Source organism: Oncorhynchus mykiss, chromosome 10, assembly GCF_013265735.2.
Source record: "Oncorhynchus mykiss isolate Arlee chromosome 10, USDA_OmykA_1.1, whole genome shotgun sequence".
In the NCBI taxonomy this organism is placed as follows: Eukaryota; Metazoa; Chordata; class Actinopteri; order Salmoniformes; family Salmonidae; genus Oncorhynchus; species Oncorhynchus mykiss.
In genome coordinates, this window is record NC_048574.1 from 35,049,992 (window position 1) to 35,063,511 (window position 13,520).

At 42.0% G+C, this 13,520-nt stretch overlaps 1 protein-coding gene across 1 annotated transcript; it reads left to right on the plus strand.

Annotated features, from left to right (window-relative positions):
• Positions 1-946: 946 nt before the first annotated feature.
• LOC110533726 (guanine nucleotide-binding protein G(I)/G(S)/G(T) subunit beta-2) lies at positions 947-13,473 on the plus strand. Its single transcript, XM_021618196.2, has 10 exons — positions 947-1,793; positions 8,205-8,308; positions 8,967-9,005; positions 9,249-9,355; positions 9,486-9,549; positions 9,964-10,126; positions 10,539-10,605; positions 11,389-11,590; positions 11,799-12,015; positions 12,260-13,473. Exons 2-10 carry the CDS (start codon positions 8,252-8,254, stop codon positions 12,364-12,366), a joined length of 1,023 nt encoding a protein of 340 aa, XP_021473871.1. The 5' UTR covers positions 947-1,793; positions 8,205-8,251; the 3' UTR covers positions 12,367-13,473.
• Positions 13,474-13,520: the final 47 nt, after the last annotated feature.

Sequence of the window (13,520 nt, forward strand, 5' to 3'; positions counted from 1 at the left end):
TTATTATAAATAAGAATTATTGGTTTGTTTGGTCCAATTTTGAACATTGGTTTGTTTGGAACACAATTTTGAACAATTTTGATTATGCATATTGTGTTTGTTTGTGTGTGTGCGTGCTTGTGTCTGTGTGTATGTGTGTGTGTGTTTGCATGTGCACACCTCTCTGTCTCTCTATCACACTCTAAGGTGTATACAGTTCAATGACAGTTTAAAAATGCATTAATATAGCCCATAAGAATATAATTATTATGCAAATGACGTGTGTATTCTATATTGTGTGTGTTTGTGTGGTGTGTGTGTACGCACAGGCCTCTGACCTCTCTATTGCACTGTAATGTTCACACAGTCAATGACAGTAAATAAAGCGAAAGAAAAAAAAAAATGTGACAGATGATTTCGAAATTAGCGGATTACTTCCTATCATGAATATAAAATCATGGCTTGATAAAAACCCCAGCAGCTCTCACCAGCCTATGGCCTTGCACTTTCTCTCTCTCACACACACACATCTGTTAATTATAAAAAATAATTAAAGGAACCCTTAGTTACATCTCCAGAGTAATTAGGCTACTCTGAGGTATTAATTACACAAGTAGTTTAATCAAAAAGTGAAGGGGAAGAAGTAAGAAATCGGCTATGCTGAGTGATGAGTTGAGGCCCAATGGAGCAACTTCAACAGTTATGTGGTTCTTGGTGGGTGGGCAGTCATTTTCCTATAGGCTAGTGGAAGTAGTTAACGCTATAATCGCACATTGCAGTGAGGGACAGTCTGATTAGTCAATAACTAAGACGCGAAAGGGTTATCATAGAGTAGACAAATGCGACCCTGTGATGATCTAAATCTGCAGTAGGCCGAGGACCTTCTGACAGTCATCCCACCCGTATCCAGTAGACACCAGAGGGGGGTTCTAAAATGGTACAGCCCGAAATGGGTGTGGTTGAATCGTGTTTATGAGATTTAACGTTAGCAAGCGCAGATTTCATCTGAAATTACGTTCTTGTGTTAGATGTATTAGAATTCTGCAATTTAGAGATAAAAATAAAATAACACCTCATGTGAATATACATTATTGCATGCTATTATTTTATTTATTTATTTGTGTACCGATGGGTGGGTTTCCTGTACCTCCGGCAAGATAGCCTTTTTTAAATTGTATTTATATTTTTCTCTCAAGAGCTTAAGCCTGTGTTTTGCAATTTATTTAATAATTCATTTTTGACGAGGAGGCGGCGGTCATTACGAAGCGAGGGAGTGAGAGGAGAGAGGGAGGAGGAAGAGATCCGCGAACTAGCAAGGGAGGAAGGAAGCGAGGATCAAGAAAAATACAATCAAGAGAAAAGCGGAGCATAGAAACCCCATTTATTAATTTCATAAGGTTCAGTGCATTTTCTTTGATGCGTGGACAGACTGCAATTGTGTTCAACTCGCTCCAACAAAGATGTTTTCGAGTTTATGAAGGTCTCGGGCGTAGAAAGGCAAACCATTCTGAAGAGGAAACGGTAACACAACAGCAGATCTCATCTTTTCAAGAGGTCCAATCAAACGGAGATATGGTGTCTCTGTACTTCGATCTTTAATATTTATTTGTACAGCCTACATTGGAGATACTCTGAGCAAGAATCTAGAAGACAAGGAGCAGAGAGGATATTGAAAATATCTACATATTTTTGTCCCTATTTTGTTTTCTAAAGAAAAAAGGGGCCAATAAACACCCCCAGCCTTTTTGAAACATTGCATCCAGATATTTTTTTCGAGAAAGACCAGCAACCTCATCGGAAGCATTAACTAACAGGTAGCCAGCCATCCATTATAAAATGCTGTCAGAATTGTCTTGGATGTAAGATGGCTGGATGATGATGGGCCTATTCATGACTATGCTCATCATTCGATGAAATAGTTTTTCATCTGTATTTTTTGGTAAATATATACATATGGACAAACATCCCCACTGTACAAATTGTTTTATATCTGCGTATAGCATAACTTGCTGTACATTATTACGATAAACTATATTAATAGAAAACCCCTTAAGCGTTTGCATATTTAGCGGCTTCGAAAAATGCCAGGGTTGTCAGGGTGTCAGTGCCATTAACCGTGAATGCCCATGGCTCACTGCTATAATAATCGAATTAGGGCCTTAAATTCATCAAGTTACTGCTACCTATGTCAAGTAGCTCTATACATTTGTAGGTAGCCTAGGCTACTGTTGCTTGCAGTGAGGGAGTAGCCGTCTGAGTTGCGCCGCAAGGCCGATGTAGGCAACCTATTTGTTGATCAGGGAGGGCTGTATAACATTGTCTGTGCTGCTATCTGACCTTAAAATGGATTTCACATTCAATGCAAGGAATTTGTTTAGATTTCTAGAAAATTATACCGAACGTCAATCCAATGACGCTAATATAATGTGCTTAATATGAGTTTACCAGTCTTGGTTCTCTGTGAAATATCAACCGAATAGACCAGTAGTAGGCCTATCATTTACTGTGCATGAACATAAGGGGTGTGGCCACATTGTCATTTTGCATAATTCTTCCAAAGCAGAAGCATGTCTTTGACCCATAGTTTAGGTCAATTATCATTGGTTATCTCTTGTCTTAGAGAAAAGGCTTAAAGAGCTATTATGGTTACATTTTAGCCCACATATTCTAAGCACTGGACACGCTGGTTGTTCGGTACAATAAATCATCATCACTATTCAGCAGTGTTCCATCATCTGGCCTTCTGTAACAATCTGTCTCTTTGTGATGGGCGTCCAGGGCCCTGCGCACATGTGGATTGGAATAAGATTGGCTACAGCAGCACCATTTTAACAATTATTACATATACAGATTAAAGTGAGCGTTAAAATATAGCATTCCATTCCCAGAGAATCCACTGTGTGGAACACATCCTGGCCTAGATGGGGCACTTTAAGGTCTTGTCTACTGTGTATTTTACAATTGTTGTACATATGCAATAGGCTTACAACACAAATTTATGTAAATGATGCCTTCAGTCCACAGCATCAAGAACAACCTGTGCACCCCTGTACCCCCCCCCCCCCCTCCCCACACACACCTGAGTAGAGGTCCATAACCAGTTGTACTCAATAAGGAACATTTCATCCAGTTGTACTCTGTGATTTGTGTCCTTTTATACAGCTTTCTAAATGATTTTTAACAGTGGACAAACACTTCAATTCTACCAGAAGTCCTTTCATACAGTGATGTTCTTGCGGAAGGGTTAGGAACAGGAATTTGTGTCCAGACAACATGGGATTGGTTTGGTTACTACCTGGTGAGGTGAATTGCATTGTGATACCAAAGTCCAAGAAAGCATGTGGAAAGGTGAAACCAAAAATGGGGCATTTGATGATGTCAATGGGCGATTGCATCTCATCACATTTCATGATGCCCACTCCTCTCCTCTCCCGCCCTGGTGTCTGGTGATGATGCACCACCACCACCCCCCTTAGTGCTTTATTGGCTAAATGAGCAGCTGTGCCAGGAGACTGTGACCCACTCATTTCCTCCTGTCGCCTTCCATTAGTGCTGTGTGATCCATCTGGTTGGAGGTTCCCCCAGGGAACAATGACCCAGCTAATTGCTCGTCTCCCTAGCCTAGTAGATGGCGATGGTGTGGATGTTTCTGGTTGTTTGTGCATGTGTGTGTTAGGTAATGCTAACTAACTATGAGGCACTGGGATTAGAGGAATATATGAAAAATGTGAACACTACCTGTGACACTACCTGATGCATGCAGTCTACAGTCTACCTGTGAACACTACCTGATACATGCAGTCTACAGTCTACCTGGGAACACTACCTGATACATGCAGTCTACAGTCTACCTGTGAACACTACCTGATACATGCAGTCTACCTGTGAACACTACCTGATACATGTAGTCTACAGTCTACCTGTGAACACTACCTGATACATGCAGTCTACAGTCTACCTGTGAACACTACCTGATACATGCAGTCTACCTATGAACACTACCTGACACATGCAGTCTACAGTCTACCTGTGATACTACCTGATACATGCAGTCTACAGTCTACCTGTGAACACTACCTGATACATGCAGTATACAGTCTACCTGTGAACACTACCTGATACTTGCAGTCTACAGTCTACCTGTCATACTACCTGATACATGCAGTCTACAGTCTACCTGTGATACTACCTGATACATGCAGTCTACAGTCTACCTGTGATACTACCTGATACATGCAGTCTACCTGTGAACAATACCTAATACATGCAGTCTACAGTCTACCTGTGATAATACCTGATACATGCAGTCTACAGTCTACCTGTGATACTACCTGATACAGGCAGTCTACCTGTCTGTGAATGCATGTTCTTTTTTAATATCTGTGTTTTCCAAGTACCGGTGCACTGCCACCGACAGAGGTATAGTATTGACAGTGATGCAAATCTAATGTGCAAAACAGAGTAGAATGGTTAGAGGTATTTCATCGGTGTCTAACGGATTTGAATAGGCCCACCAACTCATGTAAATACTTGTGCCCAATTTGGGATAGAATTTGAATGTGAAACCTCTCTCTCTCTCTCTTTCTCTTGTGGGGCTGAATGTAGATGGGAGGATTACTTATTACCCCTGGGTCCAATTTCTAATTCCATTGATGTTGGGCGATTAGGCCTGGCTCACAGTCGGTGTTCCAATTCATCCCAAAGACGTTCGATGGGGTTGAGGTCAGTGTTCTGTGCAGCCCAGTCAAGTTCTTTCACACTGATCTCAACAAACCATTTCTTTATGGGCTCCGCTTTGTGCACAGGGGCATTGTCATGCTGAAACATGAAAGGGCTTTTCCTAAACTGTTGCCACAAAGTTGGAAGCACAGAATCGTCTAGAATGTCATTGTATGCTGTAGTGTTAAGATTTCCCTTCACTGGAACTAAGGGACCTAGCCCAAACCATAATAACAGCCCCAGACCATTATCCCCGGGCGCCGAAGACATGGATGACAATTTAAGGCAGCCCCCAGCACCTCTCAGATTCAGAGGGGTTGGGTCAAATGCGGAAAACACATTTCAGTTGAATACATCCTTTCCCTTTTCTCCTCCACCAAATTTTACAGTTGTCACTATGCATTCAGATGGTGAAGCGTGATTCATCACTCCAGAGAACGCATTTCCACTGCTCCAGAGTTCAATGGCGGCGAGCTTTACACCGCTCCAGCCAATGCTTGACATTGCGCATGGTGATCTTAGGCTTGTGTGCGGCTACTCGGCCATGGAAACCTATTTCATGAAGCTCCCTGCTTACAGCTCTTGTGCTGATGTTGCTTCCAGAGGCAGTTTGGAACTCGGTAGTGAGTGTTGCAATCGAGGACAGACGATTTTTACACGCTTCAGCACTTGACGGTCCTGTACTGTGAGCTTGTGTGGCCTACCACTTTGCGGCTGAGCCATTGTTGCTCCTAGACATTTCCACCTCAGAATAACAGCACTTGCAGTTGACCGGGGCAGCTCCAGCAGGGTAGAAATGTGCAGAACTGATTTGTTGGAAAGGTGGCATGCTATGATGGTGCCACGTTGAGCTCTTCAGTAAGGCCATTCTACTGCCAATGTTTGTCTATGGAGATTGCATGGCTGTATGCTTGATTGTATACACCTGTCAGTAACAGGTGTGGCTAATTTTGAAGGGGGTCAACACATACAACACATACTTTTGTATTAGTGTATTTAGTGTATATATACAGTACCAGTCAAAATTCTGGACAGCTACTCATTCAAGAGTTTTTCTTTATTTTTTACTATTTTCTACATTGTATAATAATAGTGAAGACATCAAAACTATGAAATAACATACATGGAATCATGTAGTAACCAAAAAAGTGTTAAACAAATCAAAATATATAAAATCTATATGCCATGATGACAGCTTTGTACACGCTTGGCATTCTCTCAACCAGCTTCATGAGGTAGTCCACCTGGAATGCATTTCAATTAACAGGTGTGCCTTTTTAAAAGTTACTTTGTGGAATTTATTTCCCTCTTAATGCATTTGAGCCAATCAGTTTTGTTGTGACAAGGAAGAGGTGGCATACAGAAGATAGCCCTATTTGGTAAAAGACCAAGTCCATATTATGGCAAGAACAGCTCAAATAAGCAAAGAGAAATGACAGTCCATCATTACTTTAAGATATGAAGGTCAGTCAATTTGGAAAAATTCAAGAACTTTCAAAGTTTCTTCAAGTGCAGTTGCAAAAACCATCAAGCGGTATGATGAAACTGGCTCTCATGAGGACCGCCACAGGAAAGGAAGACCCAGAGATACTTCTGCTGCAGAGGATGAGTTCATTAGAGTTAACTGCACATCAGAAATTGCAGCCCAAATAAATGCTTTACAGAGTTCAAGTAACAAACACATCAACATCAACTGTTCAGAGAAGACTGCATGAAATCAGGCGTTCATGTTCGAATTGCTTCAAAGAAACCACTACTAAAGGACACCAATAAGAAGAAGAGACTTGCTTGGGCCAAGAAACACGAGCAATGGATATTAGACTGGTGGAAATCTGTCCTTTTGGTCTGATGAGTCCAAATTTGAGATTTTTGGTTCCAACTGCTGTGTCTATGTGAGACGCAGAGTAGGTGAACAGATGATCACCCCATGTGTGGTTCCCACCGTGAAGCATGGAGGAGGTGGTGTGATGGTGCTTTGCTGGTGACACTGTCTGTGATTTATTTATAAGTCCATATTATGGCAAGAACAGCTCAAATAAGCGATGAGAAACGACAGTCCATCATTACTTTAAGACATGAAGGTCAGTCATTCCGGAAAATGTCAAGAACTTTGAAAGGTTCTTTAATTGCAGTCGCAAAAAACATCAAGCTTGGAAAATTCCATAAAATAATGTCATGGCTTTAGAAGCTCCTGATAGGCTACTTGACATCATTTCAGTCAATTGGAGGTGTACCTGTGGATGTATTTCAATGCCTACCTTCATACCCAGTGCCACTTTGCTTGACATCATGGGAAAATAAAAAGAAATCAGCCAAGACCTCAGAAAAAAATGGTAGACCTCCACAAGTCTGGTCCATCCTTGGGAGCAATTTCCAAACGCCTGAAGGTACCACGTTCATCTGTACAAACAATAGTACGCAAGTATAAACACCATGGGACCACGCAGCCGTCATACCGCTCAGGAAGGAGACGCGTTCTGTCTCCTAGAGATGAACGTACTTTGGTGCGAAAAGTGCAAATCAATCCCACAACAGCAAAGGACCTTGTGAAGATGCTGAAGGAAACAGGTACAAAAGTATCTTTATCCACAGTAAAACGAGTCCTATATCGACACAACCTGAAAGGCCGCTTGATACGGCAGATTGAACAAATTGACATTTTTGTGTCCACCAGAATTGACCATAATCGTTGGAATGTTGAATCATTAACAAGTCGTTGTAAAATATAGTAAGAAACAGGCAATAACATGGTAGTTATGGAAAAATTCCACTGCCAAATTCTTTGAATGACAGCTATGCTAAATAGAGATTCAAAACTGCTTTAACAATGGTTGTTCAATGTGTCTGTAATAAATAACAAATGCTGCCTGCAGTAATCCTAATCTTGTTTCCGTGCATTAAGTCGTTTGTGGATATCAGAGAGCCCATTAAATGATGAAGCGCTTTCTCAGATTATACCAGATTAGAGATTATTCTCCACTGATAAACCAGACAAGGCTGTACAACCATAAACATACAGATTACAAGCTTTCCATATTTTTACATGTGCTATGTTGGTAAACCATGCACTTAAAATACTGAATTAAGTATTATTTTACAATTTATACACCCAATTTACTCAATCTAGCTGCCGCTCCGCAGCCATGTTTGTGATGGTGTAAAACAACTAGTCTCCGGGTGAAATATGCCAAAATGATTATGATCAGATCACACCCATTGATCAGGTTGAGACCAGCAGAGGACCACAAGACCTCTGATGTAGTTTGAGTCAATTACTCACCATGATAACACTGCAATCAAATCATTCAACCTGATACGCATGCTATGTCATTACATTACAAGCAGATGATTGGTTTGTTCTGACGCAGGCACTGTCCATCATTCTATTTTGACGTTTCTTCTCTTCGACGGAATCCTAACTTGGAACTCTATCACTCTCCTGGCAATCTGCATGAATGTTTTCAGTTTCACCTTTCATCCTATTTTCCATCCTTTGTTCCCACCAGGTGACTGTTTGAGTGACAGAGGATATCGTCGAGGCCAGGGATCCAAAATGAGCGAGCTGGAGCAGCTGCGTCAGGAGGCGGAACAACTTAGGAACCAGATAAGAGTATGGCCGCGTTCTCCTGCGCACACGTTGCATGCATCAACCAATGGTTGCGTGTCTTATCAATGTGCACTGCAGTCGGGCACTAGATTACTATACATATGATGTCGTTAGCTGACACATAAAATACCTATCCAGACGAAGTAAGATCAGGCATGCGTCAGCAACGTCTGAGCAGTGGAACACGACCCAAGCGTTGTAGAGAGACTGCGTTTACACAGGCAGCCCAATTGTGATCTTTTTTTTGCTAATTTGTCTTTTGACCAATCAGTTCAGCTCTTTTGCCAATAATTGGGCAAAAGATCAGAATTGGTGTGCCTGTGTAAACGCAGCCAGAATGTCACTGATCTGGGCCCACATTTACAAAGTCCCAGAGCCTTGGAGTGCTGATCTAGGATCAGTTTTACCTTTTATTGTAGATCATAAAGAATGAGATTACAGGATATGGACAGAAGGACCTGAACCTAGATCAGCAGTCCTACTCTGAGGCTTTATGATCTCAATTAAAGCAGTAAAACCATTGGGTTTAGGAGAGAAGGGGGATGGTGGAAAAGGGAGTTGGCCTAATGAACCATATGGAGTGGTGGGGGGTTGACCTGGGTAAGATTGAGGGAGAGTGCTAATGCTTGTCTAACCACTCTCTGTTTTCTTTGTCTCTTAGGATGCCAGGAAAGCATGTGGGGACTCAACCCTAACACAGGTAAGTAGCACACATGCCCACATAAAAGACAACATGATTATAAACACATAGCCACATAAAAGACAGTATGATTGGTATAGATGTGTCTTGTGTCTGGAAGCCCCTTAAGAACACAGTCAATAAAAGTGTTTATCAATGCCTTAACCGACAGACAATATAGCCGACAGTACATTACATTGCCACATTAACCCTGTGATGAACTTGTCTTGACAATACTTTTCTGTGTGTTTGTGTGTCAACCAGATAACAGCAGGTCTGGATCCAGTGGGGAGGATTCAGATGCGGACGAGGCGCACTCTTCGTGGCCACCTGGCTAAGATCTATGCCATGCACTGGGGCACAGACTCTAGGTGGGTGTAACGTTATGCCAACCCCTTAGGGGGCTTATCCCTCTCTCTTCACACTCTCACTCATGGTGGTACAAGCTGTGCTTGTTTTGAGTAGGTATAATACAATGGTTCTACCTCTTTGTCTCCACAGACTCCTGGTCAGCGCCTCTCAAGATGGAAAACTGATCATCTGGGACAGCTACACCACTAACAAGGTGAGAGCTGCACCCAAATAACAATAATAACAACAACAATCTCCCCAAGAGGCCTGACTAGGTTGACTCACTGTCTGCCTTCAGGAATTGGAAGTTAAATGGGAGCATACTAAAGACCTTCCTTTACTAGGAATGTGTGTTTGACTCATCTCATAATCTGCTTACATCATAACCACCCAGAGTCACTTTGACATTCAAACATTGTAAATGACATTATGCAACGGCACCCAGAAAAGACCCCCACAATTCAGTATAGGGGAAGCACAATGGACTATTATTGTGCTACTTCTGCTGTGTCTGGATTTGGACTTGGAGCAGGACTCATGCCTGGCCCCAGTTGTGATGCTACTCTCCTTCTCCATGGCCATGCCTTTATTCTGTGACACAGTGACCAACTCTTATCCCCCCCTCCAGATGCATGCTATCCCCCTGCGCTCCTCCTGGGTGATGACCTGTGCATATGCCCCCTCTGGTAACTACGTGGCCTGTGGAGGTCTGGACAACATTTGCTCCATCTACTGCTTGAAGACCCGTGAGGGCAACGTCAGGGTCAGCAGGGAATTACCTGGACACACAGGTGAAGAAGCACTACTACACACAAATACCTATGTGACAAAAAGCTTGAGGGATTTTGTGTTCATTTTCCTTTGAGAAATCATGGAAATGTCTTAGCTACCTTCCCCTGTGGCACTACATATGGTTGTGTATGCAGTTCAGTTGTGTATTCCTACCTGTCCCTCGGTGAGCCCCAGGTTCCAAACAAGGATGACTTTAATTCACATGGCTAATTAGTCACAGAGCAACACAATTATAACGACCTGAGACATCCGCTAGAATGTCCCTTAGCTGCGTTAGTGCTAGCTCACCTGTGGCTTCAAATGAGTCACATTCTATAGCATGAGTATTGTTGTAGTTAAGTCTCTGTAGGAGTAACATGCATTTATATGCTACAGCCAGTGTTCTAATAGATGTTTTTATTTGTGCTACAGGTTACCTGTCCTGTTGCCGTTTCATCGATGACAATCAAATCATCACAAGCTCAGGAGACACTACCTGGTGAGTCCTGATGGATTAGTTACCAAGGCTGATGGAGAATGCAAATATAAATATACTATACCTCCCACATTCCCCCTCGTGAAAGCGAAGCTACTTTTTTTTTTTTTACATTTTAAAGTTAATTTCCTGCAATTCCTACACATTTTTCCATAGGGTAGAGGACGGTGTTTGCAGTTTTTATATGATAACTGATGATCAATTAATGTTAATGTTTAGATTGGTAAATTAGTCTAGCGGCCAGCTAAACATTTTTTGCTGACATGGGCTAATTGCGCATGGCCACAACCACATGTCCCAATTGCACCTTGTGTATTCTAACTCTCAACAGTAAGTTGAGACCCCGACCTGAGTTCCAAAAAAGATATACAGTACCAGTCAAAAGTTTGGACACACCTACTCATTCCTGGGTTTTTTCTTTATTTGTACTATTTTCTACATTGTAGAATAATAGTGAAGACATCATTAAAATAAATTTTGATGTGTTTAACACTTTTTTGGTTACTACATGATTCCATATGTGTTATTTCATAGATTTGACATCTTCAATTATTATTCTACAATGTAAAAATAAAGAAACCCTTGAATGAGCAGTTGTGTCCAAACTTTTTACTGGTACTGTATATATTTTATTGGTGTAAAATTGGTCCACGGGCCTACAAAAGGGCCAGTTGCCCATCCCTGGTCTATACTGGTACTAGCTATGAGCTAACCCAAACTTGCACTTAAAATGGTCTAATAACAGCTGTTAAATCCAGTGGGTCCCTGTTCTGTTCTCTCCCCCAGTGCGCTGTGGGACATCGAGACCAGCCAGCAGACCACAGTGTTTTCGGGCCACAGCGGTGACGTCATGAGCCTGTCTCTGTCCCCAGACTTCCGCACCTTTGTGTCCGGAGCCTGTGACGCCTCCATTAAGCTGTGGGACATCAGGGACAGCATGTGCCGACAGACGTTCACGGGCCATGAGTCTGACATCAACGCAGTCTGTGTGAGTGTGCTGAAAAGCTGGGGGCCACTGGTGACCTGCTTTCTGGTTCATGTCATGGCATTAAGCCAGGATACCATAGTCATGTCACTGTTCCCAAAGTCCTTCATGTTAGCTGCACTAGCTAATGCTAGTGTTTAATGTACCTAATGCTAGGTGCATGGCTAGCTGATCTACCATGTCTGTCCCTCCCTCTCTCTTTCCTCACCAGTTCTTTCCCAACGGCAGCGCCTTTGCCACCGGCTCCGACGACGCCACCTGCAGGCTGTTTGACCTGCGCGCCGACCAGGAACTCAGCCTGTACTCTCACGACAACATCATCTGTGGCATCACCTCTGTGGCCTTCTCCAGATCCGGACGGCTGCTACTGGCCGGCTACGACGACTTCAACTGCAACATCTGGGACGCCATGAAGGGAGATCGAGCAGGTCAGTGGAGTATAATGGAGTGGCAGCCATTGTTGTTTCTGACTATTCATCAGACCAATGACTGATATCAGAAAAGACAATGGTATATCTTCTGATTTTATTGAAATGTTAAGACTTCAATTCACAAGCTGATCTCAGTAAAGTTTAATTCAACTCTCCACTAAGGGATCCCTGTGTTAAGGGGTATTGATAAGATGGCTAACTATGACACCTGATGACATTTGTTTGTCCCTCTCTGTGTCAGGAGTGTTAGCTGGCCATGACAATCGTGTGAGCTGTCTAGGCGTGACTGATGATGGCATGGCTGTGGCCACTGGGTCCTGGGACAGCTTCCTCAAGATCTGGAACTGACAAGTTACCTGAGCCATGCGCGCGCACACACACATACACACATTATTGATCATACAAAGTATTCACATCTCACATTTTGGTACACATAGTTTGCACACTGTATTCACACTGTACGTAAAGATGTACACATACACATTGAAACATTGTACATAATATATATATAACGGCAATTAGGTATGAGTTTACACAGACACACATGCCACTTGCAATTTGACATGTTACCAATCCCATTGTATGCAGGAAGAGTCCACCAGAATTACAAACCAATGCCAACACTACCCACAACTGATATGTACACAGCACACACTCGAGTACCATATGTCATTGGAGCCACCGTAAAAGATGTGACCAAATTCAATAAAATCCTCACATCTGCTAAACTAAAACATGCACATACATGCACACACACACATATACAGTACATGTTTATTTCTGAGAGAAACTCTATCCCTTGAGCTAAATGGGGGAGAGGTAGTTATTGGACAATTCTGTTTTTCGTTTGTTTACTCAGTCCCAAATACCCCTAAAATGGATTTTCTGTGCTACAGTAGATGTGTGTCTCTGTGACAGGGTGAAAAAAGTGACAGTAGTGGGAATAGACTGATGGGCTGGAAAAGCAAGAGAATAAGTGAATCCATTAACACTCGAGAGACTACAGACAGGGAGATAGAGCCGACTTTCCAGTGACAGTTAAAGGAAAATCAAGATAAACCATAAATTCTTAAAGTTTCTCCTGGCTCAAACAAAATGCTATCATATAGTTACTGTTTTTATAGATATGTACACCCACATAAGTAAATATGATAGTTTTGGTTTTGATGTTTTTGTTGTATTAATTTTTTTTATTTTTTTTTACGCTTATTTTATTCATGTTTTCCCTGTGTGCCTCAGATACACTTTAAGGATAATTAATAGAAAATGAAATTAAACTAAATGAAATCAATAAAATGAGAGATTCATAAGATGAGTGAGAAATGGATTATCAAGAGACAACTCTCAAATAAGCAGGGGGCAATATTCATACTTTGACTTTGTCAATATATTATGTCAACTTTATGATGGTATACATTGTACATACTATTAATAAATACATGTAGCCTCTTGCCAGTTTCGGCCAGTTGTGTGTACTTTCTTTTTTAGCATTGCGTGTTTAA